The sequence below is a fragment of the Oncorhynchus tshawytscha genome, linkage group LG28, assembly GCF_018296145.1.
Source record: "Oncorhynchus tshawytscha isolate Ot180627B linkage group LG28, Otsh_v2.0, whole genome shotgun sequence".
Lineage (NCBI taxonomy): Eukaryota > Metazoa > Chordata > Actinopteri > Salmoniformes > Salmonidae > Oncorhynchus > Oncorhynchus tshawytscha.
In genome coordinates this window covers 36,241,273-36,254,402 of record NC_056456.1, presented here as the reverse complement: position 1 = coordinate 36,254,402, position 13,130 = coordinate 36,241,273, and the positions used below count along the sequence as shown (strand labels likewise).

Below are 13,130 nucleotides of genomic sequence, written 5' to 3'. Positions count from 1 at the left end.
AGAGAAAGTATCTGTTGTCCATGTTTCTGGCATTTCAATGGATTGAGTGCTTTGAACAGCCTACATGGAGACTGTGCTGCTTAATTCTGGCCCTTATGGGCCACCATACCCTAATGTACTATTGGATATTTGTGACATGTTTACAAATGTATTTTGTATTGCTATCCATCTCTCTCCAATTCTGTTGCCCGCCTACCTTTTATTCCCCAAAGAACATTAAATGCAGGAGATTACATGTTAACAAATAGGATGCTGATGTTTTAACACTTGAACAAGACTATTTGAAACCCTACTCTTTATGTATAACTGTTATTAAAACAGTTACCAAGTACTTGTAAGCACGATACATTTTTGATTTGTCTATACATCGTTAACCATTTGTCTGTGGATACAATTGGGAGAATGGTGTTGTGTAATAATGGTTACACGGTTAATAGTAACATTAAAAACTTACATGATATAAATGATTGTACTTTGTGGTCAATTACTAGCCTGTGCTGAATCACTGTCTCTTTCTGCTTTAACTTTTTTTGTTGATGTCCTGCTAAATATTGGCATGGAACACATTGAAAATGTACTTCCCAGGGGAGACTGTCAGCCCCTAAAAACATGGGAAAGGCAGTTCCACAGAAAGTTGGTCAATTGGCTTAGAGCAGAGGTTTATGGGAAATCACTTGCACCCAGAGACTTGTGGGAAATAGAGCCCTCAGATGCCATTTAAATGATTGGCTCTCGTCAGCGGCAGTGATGCGGTCACTGTTGCCACGGCAACGGACGGATGAATTGAGAGAAAAAATTAACTGTATTCTTGCTCATTGTGCTGGTATGAGAGAGCGGGGGGGGACTAATTGGGCACACAGAGAAGGGCTCTGCAGACAATGAGAGGAGTGTGAGTGTGTATGATCTCCCTCTTGCTGACACATACACACAGGTCCTGTTTTGCCTGTGGGTTGATGTCGCAGGGTAAATGTGTTAGAGTCAGAGACCTGGGCCATGAATCAATACACTAATCCCAATATGGCAAAACATATTTACTCTGTGTGCCAGAGAATCAATTTGCTTAAGTGTGTGAGTGCTTGAGTGAGAAGCGGCAGGTAACCTAGTGGTTAGAGTGTTGGGCCAGTAACCGAAAGGTTGCTGGATCAAATCCCCGAGCTGACAAGGTCAAAATCTGTCGTTCTGCCCCTGGACAAGGCAGTTAACCACACTGTTCCCCCGGGCGCTGAAGACGTGGATGTCGATTAAGAGGGCATGAGTTAAATGCAGAAGACACAGTTCAAATGTGGAAGATTCAGTTGTACATCTGACTTATCTTTCCCTAATAATTTGGTGGTTGCATATATTTGTCCTGTTTCACATTGACTTCCAAATCAACCCTGTAGCAGATGAAGTGCCTTGCTAAAGGGCACATCAACACACCCGCATGCGGGTTGGAGTGTGGCCTTGGTGGTAATTATGTTCGATAGCTGTACTTCACTCTCCCTTGGGTCCACAAATCCTACTGTGATAGGATTCTGTGCTATCTTTATCTCTCTCTCTCTCTCTCTCTCTTACTCAGCCTGCTTACATTGTATTTAAGTTATTCTGTATTTCCATGGCAACGGCAATTGTTAAAAGCACCAAATATTTAAGTATGTAGGCCACAGTAGAATAGTATGTAGCCCACAGTAGAATAGTATGTAGCCCACAGTAGCATAGTATGAGAGACAGACAGACAGACAACCAACCATACAATGTTTTTTCCCCCCACCTTTATCTAACCAGGCAGGCTGGGCTTCCTCACTACGCACGAACGCCAAGCAGATGCTTCACATTTATACATCCGGTGAAATATCGGTCTCATTTTTATTTTTTATTTCACCTTTTATTTAACCAGGTAAGCCAGTTGAGAACAAGTTCTCATTTACAACTGCGACCTGGCCAAGATAAAGCAAAGCAGTGTGACACAGACAACAACACAGAGTTACACATGGAGTAAACAATAAACAAGCCAAAAACACAATAAACAAGTCAATGACACAGTAGAAAAAATAAAGTCTGTATACAGTATGTGCAAAAGGTATGAGGAGGTCGGCAATAAATAGGCCATAGGAGCGAATAATTACAATTTAGCAGATTAACACTGGAGTGATAAATGAGCAGATGAGGATGTGCAAGTAGAGATACTGGTGTGCAAAAGAGCAGAAAAGTAAATAAAATAAAAACAGTACGGGGATGAGGTAGGTAGATTGGGTGGGCTATTTACAGATGGACTATGTACAGATGCAGCGATCGGCTAGCTGCTCAGATAGCAGATGTTTGAAGTTGGTGAGGGAGATAAAAGTCTCCAACTTCAGCGATTTTTGCAATTCGTTCCTGCCACTGGCAGCAGAGAACTGGAAGGAAAGGCGACCAGATGAGGTGTTGGCTTTGGGGATGATCAGTGAGATATACCTGCTGGAACGTGTGCTATGGGTGGGTGTTGTTATTGTGACCAGTAAACTGAGATAAGGCGGAGCTTAACCTAGCATAGACTTGTAGGTGACCTGGAGCCAGTGGGTCTGGTGATGAATATGTAGCGAGGGCCAGCCGATTAGAGCATACAGGTCGCAGTGGTAGGTGGTATGAGGTGATTTGGTAACAAAACGGATGGCACTGTGAACGACTGCATCCAGTCTGCTGAGTAGAGTATTGGAAGCTATTTTGTAGATGATATCACCGAAGTCGAGGATCGGTAGGACAGACAGTTTTACTAGGGTAAGTTTGGCGGCGTGAGTGAAGGAGGCTTTGTTGCGAAATAGAAAGCCGATTCTAGATTTGATTATGGATTGGAGATGTTTAATATGAGTCTGGAAGAAGAGTTTACAGTCTAACCAGACAACTAGGTATTTATAGTTGTCCACATATTCTAAGTCGGAACCGTCCAGGGTGGTGATGTTAGTCGGGCGAACAGGTGCGGGCAGCGAACGGTTGAAAAGCATGCATTTGGTTTTACTAGCGTTTAAGAGCAGTTGGAGGCCAAGGAAGGAGTGTTGTATGGCATTGAAGCTCGTTTGGAGGTTAGTTAGCACAGTGTCCAAGGAAGCGCCAGAAGTATACAGAATGGTGTCGTCTGCGTAGATCAGGGAATCGCCCGCAGCAAGAGCTACATCATTGATATATACAGAGAAAAGAGTCGACCCGAGAATTGAACCCTGTGGTACCCCCATAGAGACTGCCAGAGGTCCGGACAACATGCCCTCCGATTTGACACACTGAACTCTGTCTGCAAAGTAGTTGGTGAACCAGGCGAGCCTTGACAACAGCTTTGCACACTCCTGGCATTCTCTCAACCAGCTTAATGAGGTAGTCACCTGGAATGCATTTAAATTAACAGGTGTGCCTTTTTAAAAGTTAGTTTGTGGAATTTCTTTCCTTCTTAAAGCATTTGAGCCAATCAGTTGTGTTATCATAAGGTGGGGGAGTATACAGAAGATAGCTGTATTTGGTAAAAGACCAAGTCCATATTATGGCAAGAACAGCTCAAATAAGCAATGAGAAAAAAAACATCAAGCGCTATGATGAAACCTTCTCTCATGAGGACAGCCACAGGAAAGGAAGACCCAGAGTTACCTCTGATGCAGAGGATACGTTTATTAGAGTTACCAGCCTCAGAAATTGCAGCCCAAATACAGTTGAAGTCAGACGTTTACATACACCTTAGCCAAATACATTTAAACTCAGTTTTTCACAATTCCTGACATTTAATCCTAGTAAAAATTCCCGGTCTTAGGTCAGTTAGGATCATCACTTTATTTTAAGAATGTGAAATGACAGAATAATAGTAGAGAGAATGATTTATTTCAGCTTTTATTTCTTTCATCACATTCCCAGTGGGTCGGAAGTTTACATACACTCAATTAGTATTTGGTAGCATTGCCTTTACATTGTTTAACTTGGGTCAAACGTTTCGGGTAGCCTTCCACAAGCTTCCCACAATAAGTTGGGTGAATTTTGGCCCATTCCTCCTGACAGACCTGGTGTAACTGAGTCATGTTTGTAGGCCTCCTTGCTCGCACACACTCTTTCAGTTCTGCCCACACATTTTCAATAGGATTGAGGTCAGGGCTTTGTGAGGGCCACTCCAATACCTTGACTTTGTTGTCCTTAAGCCATTTTACCACAACTTTGGAATTATGCTTGGGGTCATTGTCCATTTGGAAGAACCATTTGCTTTAAGTTCCTGTCTGATGTCTTGAGATGTTGCTTCAATATATCCACATAATTTTCTTTCCTCATGACGCTATCTATTTTGTGAAGTGCACCAGTCCCTCCTGCAGCAAAGCACCCCCACAACATGATGCTGCCACCACCGTGCTTCATGGTTTGGATGGTGTTCTTCGGCTTGCAAACCTCCCCCTTTTTCCTCCAAACATAACGTTGGTCATTATGGCCAAACAGTTCTATTTTTGTTTCATCAGACCAGAGGACATTTCTCAAAAAAGTATGATCTTTGTCCCCATGTGCAGCTGCAAACCGTAGTCTGGCTTTTTTATGGCAGTTTTGGAGCAGTGGCTTCTACCTTGCTTAGAGGCCTTTCAGGTTATGTCGATATAGGACTTGTTTAACTGTGGATATAGATACTTTTGTACCCATTTCCTCCAGCATCTTCACAAGGTCCTTTGCTGTTGTTCTGGGATTGATTTGCACTTTTCATATCAAAGTACCTTCATCTCTAGGAGACAGAACGCATCTCCTTCCTGAGCGGTATGACGGCTGCGTGGTCCCATGGTGTTTATACTTCCGTACTATTGTTTGTACAGATGAACGTGGCATCTTCAGGCATTTGGAAATTGCTCCCAAGGATGAACCAGACTTGTGGAGGTCTAAAAAAAAAAAATCTGAGGTCTTGGCTGATTTCTTTTGATTTTCCCATGATGTCAAGCAAAGAGGCACTGAGTTTGAAGGTAGGTCTTGAAATACATCCACAGGTACACCTCCAATTGGCTCAGATTATGTCGATTAGCATTTCAGAAGCTTCTAAAGCTATGATATAATTTCCTGGAATTTTCCAAGCTGTTTACAGGCACAGTGAACTTAGTGTATGTAAACTTCTGACCAACTGGAATTGTGATACATTGAATTATAAGTGAAATAATCTCTCTGTAAACAATTGTTGGAAAAATTACTTGTGTCATGCACAAAGTAGATGTCCTAACTGACTTGCTGCGTGAATACTGCGAATACTGTGAATACTGCGTGAATCAGGCCTTTATGGTCGAATTCCTGCAAAGAAACCACTACTAACGGACCAATAAGAAGAAGAGACTTGCTTGGACCAAGAAACACGAGCAATGGACATTAGACTGGTGGAAATCTGTCCTATGGTCTGATGAGTCCAAATGTGAGATTCTTGTCTTTGTGAGATGCAGAGTAGGTGAACGGATGATCTCCGCATGTGTGGTTCCCACCTTGAAGCATGGAGGAGGACGTGTGATGGTGTGGGGGTGATTTGTTGGTGACACTGTCAGTGATTTATTTAGAATTCAAGGCACACTTAACCAGCAAGGCTACAACAGCATTCTGCAGTGATACGCCATCCCATATGGTTTGCACTTAATGGGACTATCATTTGTTTTTCAACAGGACAATAACCCAACACACCACCAGGCTGTGTAAGGGCTATTTGACCAAGAAGGAGAGTGATGGAGTGCTGCATCAGATGACCTGGCCTCCACAGTCACCTCAACCTCATCCCAATTGAGATGGTTAGGGATGAGTTGGACTGCAGAGTGAAGGAAAAGCAGCCAACAAGTGCTCAGCATATGTGGGAACTCCATCCCACATATGTTGGAAAAGCATTCCAGGTGAAGATTGTTAAGAGAATGCCAAGAGTTGTCATCAAGGCAAAGGGTGGCTACTTTGGTTACTTTGAAGAATCTAAAATCTAAAAGATATTTTGATTTGTTTAACACTTTGTTGGTTACTACATTATTCCAAAAGTTGTATTTAATAGTTTTGATGTCTTCACTATTAGTCTACAATGTAGAAAATAGTAAAAAAATAAAGAAAAACCCTTGAATGTGTAGGTGTGTCCAAACTTTTGACTGGTACTGTATGTCTCAACTATTGTGGTGTTAGGGGGTCCTCACACACGCGCACACACACGATAGTAGATTGATCCCCTATGTGTTGCTCATTCTCAACACACCACACACATTTTGATCTGTAGCCAAATGAATGCATGTTCAGGTGTGCTAAAGCTACTTCAACCACAAGCAGAATCATATGAATAGCCTATTTACTGTATAGGAAGCATAGGTCTACTGTCAAATTTCATTGGCATCATCATAATCTGTACCGTTTTCGTCTCATTTGTTAGGTACGCCATTCTCTCATTTTCTCAGGCCATGGAAAACTGTATAAATGCCGCGTTATTCTAGCGTTTTTGTTAGTGTCTACAAATCTAGGCTACACTGTTCAAGCCGTTCTTCTATAGAGGCTCTTCTATTGTAACCGTACCCGTACCGCATTGAGTAGCGGAGCGAGGCTGACGCTAGTTGCAGAAAACGTCACAGATTTTTCGCTTTTTATTTTTTATTTTTTTTTAACAAAGCGCAATCTTGCCTCACTCTGCCGCTGGACTCCATTCCAACCACTGATCCATTCCAACCACTGATCCAATCACATACCGCCTACATCCCTGATTTCGCCTCATCCTATCGCCCGCTGTTCCTCGTATTTTTAATTAGGAAAAATACAAATTTCCACCATGGCAAGCAACGAAGTCAAACCGACGGCGAAAGAGGATGAGAATGCTGGAAACTGGAAAGATTCCATCTTCAACCCAAGGACCGGGGAGTTTTGTGGGCGCACAGCGAAGAGCTGGGGTAAGAAAACCTGGAGTCATAGCCCACAGTCGAAAACCACATTTTTTATGATTTATCATATTGCAGGCTATTCAGTTTTGATGTGCATATTGTCACATATAGCCTAATAACGGCTAGTAATATTATATAATATCCACCTATGCATTCATGGTCTCAATCATCACAATCTATTTATGTCTAGTTGGTTTTGTATGTATGTATGTATGTATGTGTGTGGTCTCTGTGTGTGTGGTGTGTGTGTGTGTGTCTGTGTGTGTGTGAGAGAGAGAGAGACAGCTTGTCCATTTCAGCTCTGATAAGCTCAAGACCGATAAATGAGACTAGCCCACCTGTATGAATAATAATTACAGCCAAATACTCAGTGTATTTCCATTGAGACCACAAGTAGCCTTATAGGCTACAACTGAAATATGAGATAGAAGATGGGTCTACGTAGTGTAGGCTTTGGTAAAAAATAATAATTAGTATGATAAGCTATAAGCAAATTATATGAATTCTTAAGATCATAATTTAAATGATTGCTCCCTTCTCAGAAATCAGAAATATCTGCTCTGTAGTGTACATCAGTGTGTGTGTGTGTGTGTGTGTGTGTGTGTGTGTGTGTGTGTGTGTGTGTGTGTGTGTGTGTGTGTGTGTGTGTGTGTGTGTGTGTGTGTGTGTGTGTGTGTGTGTGTGTGTGTGTGTGTGTGTGTGTGTGTGTGTGTGTGTGTGTGTGTGTGTGTGTGTGTGTGTGTGTGTGTGTGGCTGTGTGTGGCTGTGGCTGTGTGTGTGTGCCTGTGAATTCCCTGGAACAGACCAGTTTATGACTATCTAACAGCCAGCTAGCATGGTTATGCGAAGACCTTCCACTTGTGTTACAGATGAGATACACTACCGACACACAAAGAACATATGGAAATAAAATGTCGATTTCTGGAATTTATATTCTCAATTTTAAAAACAGTAGTCTTTGGTTTCTTTGAAGATGGTGAGCCGAGTTTGCTCTATATATGGTAGCTAGCAGCAAGTATTGACCCTGTGCAGTGCTGTGAGATGCTCCTCTCTCACGCTGTCAGAACTCCTCCTCCCACTGCAACGGCAGCATGGCTGCCCACATTAGCATACTTGTCAAGGTCAATTGGCTTTCCCTGCCGGTGCATGATGGGAACATGTCGGAGGAGAGCGGAAGAGGGTTTTTCAGTGGCTGGATGGGGACTATATAGACTGTAGACCTAGTGTGGTGACCAACCTGACTGTGTATTTATTTATCTGTTATTTACCAGGTAAGTTGACTGAGAACATGTTCTCATTTGCAGCAACAACCTGGGGAATATTTACAGGGGAGAGGAGGGGGATGAATGAGCCAATTGTAAACTGGGAATTATTAGGTGACCGTGATGGTTTGATGGCCAGATTGGGAATTTAGCCAGGACACCGGGGTTAACACCCCTACTCTTACGATAAGTGCCATGGGATCTTTAATGACCGCAGAGAGTCAGGACACCCGTTTAACATCCCATCCAAAAGACAGCACCCTACACAGTGCCCAATCAATGCCCTGGGATATTTTTTTAGACCAGAGGAAAGAGTGCCTCCTACTGGCCCTCCAACACCACTTCCAGCAGCATCTGGTCTCCCATCCAGGGTCTGACCAGGACCAACCCTGCTTAGCTTCAGAAGCAAGCAAGCAGTGGTATGCAGGGTGGTGCTGTTGGCAGTGCTACAGTGTGGACTGTAGACCTAGTGTGGTGAACAACCTGACTGTGTAGCCTGTAGACCTAGTGTGGTGACCCACCTGACTGTGTAGTCTGTAGACCTAGTGTGGTGACCAACCTGACTGTGTAGACTGTAGACCTAGTGTGGTGACCCACCTGACTGTGTAGACTGTAGACCTAGTGTGGTGACCCACCTGACTGTGTAGACTGTAGACCTAGTGTGGTGAACAACCTGACTGTGTAGACAGTAGACCTAGTGTGGTGACCAACCTGACTGTGTAGACTGTAGACCTAGTGTGGTGAACAACCTGACTGTGTAGACTGTAGACCTAGTGTGGTGACCAACCTGACTGTGTAGACTGTAGACCTAGTGTGGTGACCCACCTGACTGTGTAGACTGTAGACCTAGTGTGGTGAACAACCTGACTGTGTAGACTGTAGACCGAGTGTGGTGAACAACCTGACTGTCTGTTTCGATGGTAGGTCTAGGTGAATGTTAAAGCCCACTTCGTTCAATGGTATGCTTACACCCGATATGATATTATATTGGCTAAGCAATAAACATTCATATACACGAATAGACATTACAAATATAACATTTCTGCAGGGTTTGAATGATCTATTCATTATTGGGGATGGGCTGGATCCATATTTATTTGTAATGCCGCATTCACCTCATGTGAGAGTGATCGGAAGAACGACTTGTCTACTTCGGAGGAACGACTTGGAGCGTTCACGTGCTAGGAGCTCGAGAGGGAACGCAAGAACCATTCTGACCATTGACAGCCGAAATCGCGGTCATTTTTGTTGCCATTTTTCAGTGGTGCCTGATGTCAAAGTACATCATGTGGGATAGACCGGGGTCAAGAGATCATACCCCCGTTTCCTAGTCGTAATTACGAGTTGGAGGGGCGTTCATGTGTATTAGCCCCAGGAGGAAGGGCGTATTTCTGAGTTCCTGACATGACGTGAACACAGCATAAAGCTTATGCGGGTTCCCAGTTCCCATCACCCATGGCAGCCCTGTCTTTTCATAAGGGTTCAGACTTGGATCTGTCAATCAAATTGCTAGGCTGTTCTGTCATCTTTGATTATACTGCCTATCATCATAAGAAAACAAAATGCATACCTTTGCACAACATAATGTTCAGGCTTGAAATTGTTCCTCATCTCTCCTTGCTTACTTATCCAGTTCTTTACATTGAAAGCCGTCCTCATTGAAATTAATCATGTTTACTTGGATGAATGACTAAAACACATTAATAAGGATGAATGACTAAAACACATTAATAAGGATGAATGACTAAAACACATTAATAAGGATGAATGATGTAAAACACATTAATAAGGATGAATGACTAAAACACATTAATAAGGATGAATGATGTAAAACACATTAATTAGGATGAATGACTAAAACACATTAATTAGGATGAATGATGTAAAACACATTAATAAGGATGAATGACTAAAACACATTAATAAGGATGAATGACTAAAACACATGAATAAGGATGAATGATGTAAAACACATTAATTAGGATGAATGATGTAAAAACCCATTAATTAGGATGAATGACTAAAACACATTAATAAGGATGAATGACTAAACACATTAATTAGGATGAATGACTAAAACACATTAATTAGGATGAATGATGTAAAACATATTAATAAGGATGAATGACTAAAACACATTCATTAGGATGAATGATGTAAAACACATGAATTAGGATGAATGACTAAAACACATTAATAAGGATGAATGATGTAAAACACATTAATAAGGATGAATGACTAAAACACATTAATTAGAATGAATGATGTAAAACACATTAATAAGGATGAATGACTAAAACACATTAATAAGGATGAATGACTAAAACACATTCATAGGGATGAGTTATATAAAACACATTAATAAGGATGAATGATGTAAAACACATTAATAAGGATGAATGACTAAAACACATTAATAAGGATGAATTATATAAAACACATTAATAAGGATGAATGACTAAAACACATTAATAAGGATGAATGACTAAAACACATTAATAAGGATGAATGACTAAAACACATGAATAAGGATGAATGACTAAAACACATTAATAAGGATGAATGACTAAAACACATTAATAAGGATGAATGATGTAAAACACATTAATAAGGATGAATGACTAAAACACATTAATAAGGATGAATGACTAAAACACATTAATTAGGATGAATGACTAAAACACATTAATAAGGATGAATGATGTAAAACACATTAATAAGGATGAATGACTAAAACACATTAATAAGGATGAATGACTAAAACACATTAATTAGGATGAATGACTAAAACACATTAATTAGGATGAATGATGTAAAACATATTAACCTGTTAATAACCTCTTGATCCTACTTGAGACGCAGACGTCCCACCTAGAGCTCTGGAAATGCAAATGCGCTACGCTACACGCTAATAGTATTAGTTAAAACGCAAACGTTCATTAAAATACACATGCTTGGTATTGAAATAAAGCTACAGTCGTTGTGAATCTAGCCACCGAGTCAGATTTTTAAAATGCTTTTCGGCGAAAGCATGAGAAGCTATTATCTGATAGCATGCAACACCCCAAAAGACCCGTAGGGGATGTAAACAAAAGAATTAGCATAGTCGGCGCTACACAAACCGCACAATAAAATATAAAACATTCATTACCTTTGACCATCTTCTTTCTTGGCACACCTTGATGTCCCATAATCAATACTGGGTCTTTTTTTGGATTAAATCGGTCCATATATAGCCTAGATATCGATCTATGAAGACTGTGTGATAAACGGAAAAAAATAGCGTTTCATAACGTAACGTCATTTTTTAAAAGTTAAAAAGTCGACGATAAACTTTCACAAAACACTTTGAAATACCTTTCTAATGCAACTTTAGGTATTACTACACGTTAATAAGCTATAAAAATCATCAGGAGGCGATGTAAATTCGATAGCTGGTCGTGTGGAAAAAATGTCCGGAAAAACACAGAGACAATGCCTCAGGTTGGTGGTCGGAGGGAATCGGTTCCCTTTGGTCGGATCTACCAAGAATCAAATCAGAATCAAATGAGAAGACTCTATACATCCTGTGGAAGCTGTAGGTACTGCAAGCTCGGCCTCATTTAATACGGTTCACCTTTAACAATCCATGGAAGTGGCGCATGGATACTTTTTTCCATCTCCAGTGATCAGATTTTCCTGCGCTTTTCGATGAAACAGACGTTCTGTTATAGTCACAGCCGTGATTTAAACAGTTTTGGAAACGTCTGAGTGTTTTCTATCCACACATACTAATCATATGCATATACTATATTCCTGGCCTGAGTAGCAGGACGCCAAAATGTTGCGCGATTTTTAACAGAATTTCCGAAAAAGTAGGGGGGAGGCTTAATAAGGATGAATGACTAAAACACATTCATTAGGATGAATGATGTAAAACACATTAATTAGGATGAATGACTAAAACACAATAAGGATGAATGACTAAAACACATTAATAAGGATGAATGATGTAAGACACATTAATAAGGATGAATGACTAAAACACATTAATAAGGATGAATGACTAAAACACATTCATAGGGATGAATTATATAAAACACATTAATAAGGATGAATGACTAAAACACATTAATAAGGATGAATGACTAAAACACATTAATAGGGATGAATTATATAAAACACATTAATAAGGATGAATGATGTAAAACACATTAATAAGGATGAATGACTAAAACACATTAATAAGGATGAATGACTAAAACACATTAATAAGGATGAATGACTAAAACACATTAATAAGGATGAATGACTAAAACACATTAATAAGGATGAATGACTAAAACACATTAATAAGGATGAATGACTAAAACACATTAATAAGGATGAATGACGTAAAACACATTAATGAGGATGAATGATGTAAAACACATTAATAAGGATGAATGACTAAAACACATGAATAAGGATGAATGATGTAAAACACATTAATAAGGATGAATGACTAAAACACATTAATAAGGATGAATGACTAAAACACATTAATAAGGATGAATGATGTAAAACACATTAATAAGGATGAATGACTAAAACACATTAATAAGGATGAATGACTAAAACACATTAATAAGGATGAATGACTAAAACAAATTGAATAAAACACATAAAACACATTAATAAGGATGAATGATGTAAAACACATTAATAAGGATGAATGACTAAAACACATTAATAAGGATGAATTATAAAAAAACACATTAATTAATGAATGACTAAAACACATGAATGAATGACTAAAACACATTAATAAGGATGAATGACTAAAACACATGAATAAGGATGAATGACTAAAACACATTAATAAGGATGAATGACTAAAACACATTAATAAGGATGAATGAAAAACACTAAAACACATGAATAAGGATGAATGACTAAAACACATGAATAACACATTAATAAGGATGAATGACTAAAACACATTAATAAGGATGAATGACTAAAACACATTAATAAGGATGAATTATAAAAACACATTAATAAGGATGAA

At 39.8% G+C, this 13,130-nt stretch overlaps 1 protein-coding gene across 1 annotated transcript in view; it reads left to right on the top strand.

Moving 5' to 3' along the window:
* The first annotated feature begins 6,371 nt into the window (after positions 1-6,371).
* The window catches only part of LOC112227219 (sodium/potassium-transporting ATPase subunit beta-3), a 61,384-nt gene continuing 54,625 nt past the window's right edge, over positions 6,372-13,130 (top strand). The window contains exon 1 of the mRNA XM_024392097.2: positions 6,372-6,848. Coding sequence (XP_024247865.1) covers positions 6,731-6,848 — 118 coding nt within the window. The 5' untranslated portion in view covers positions 6,372-6,730. The remainder of the gene's footprint in view (positions 6,849-13,130) is intronic.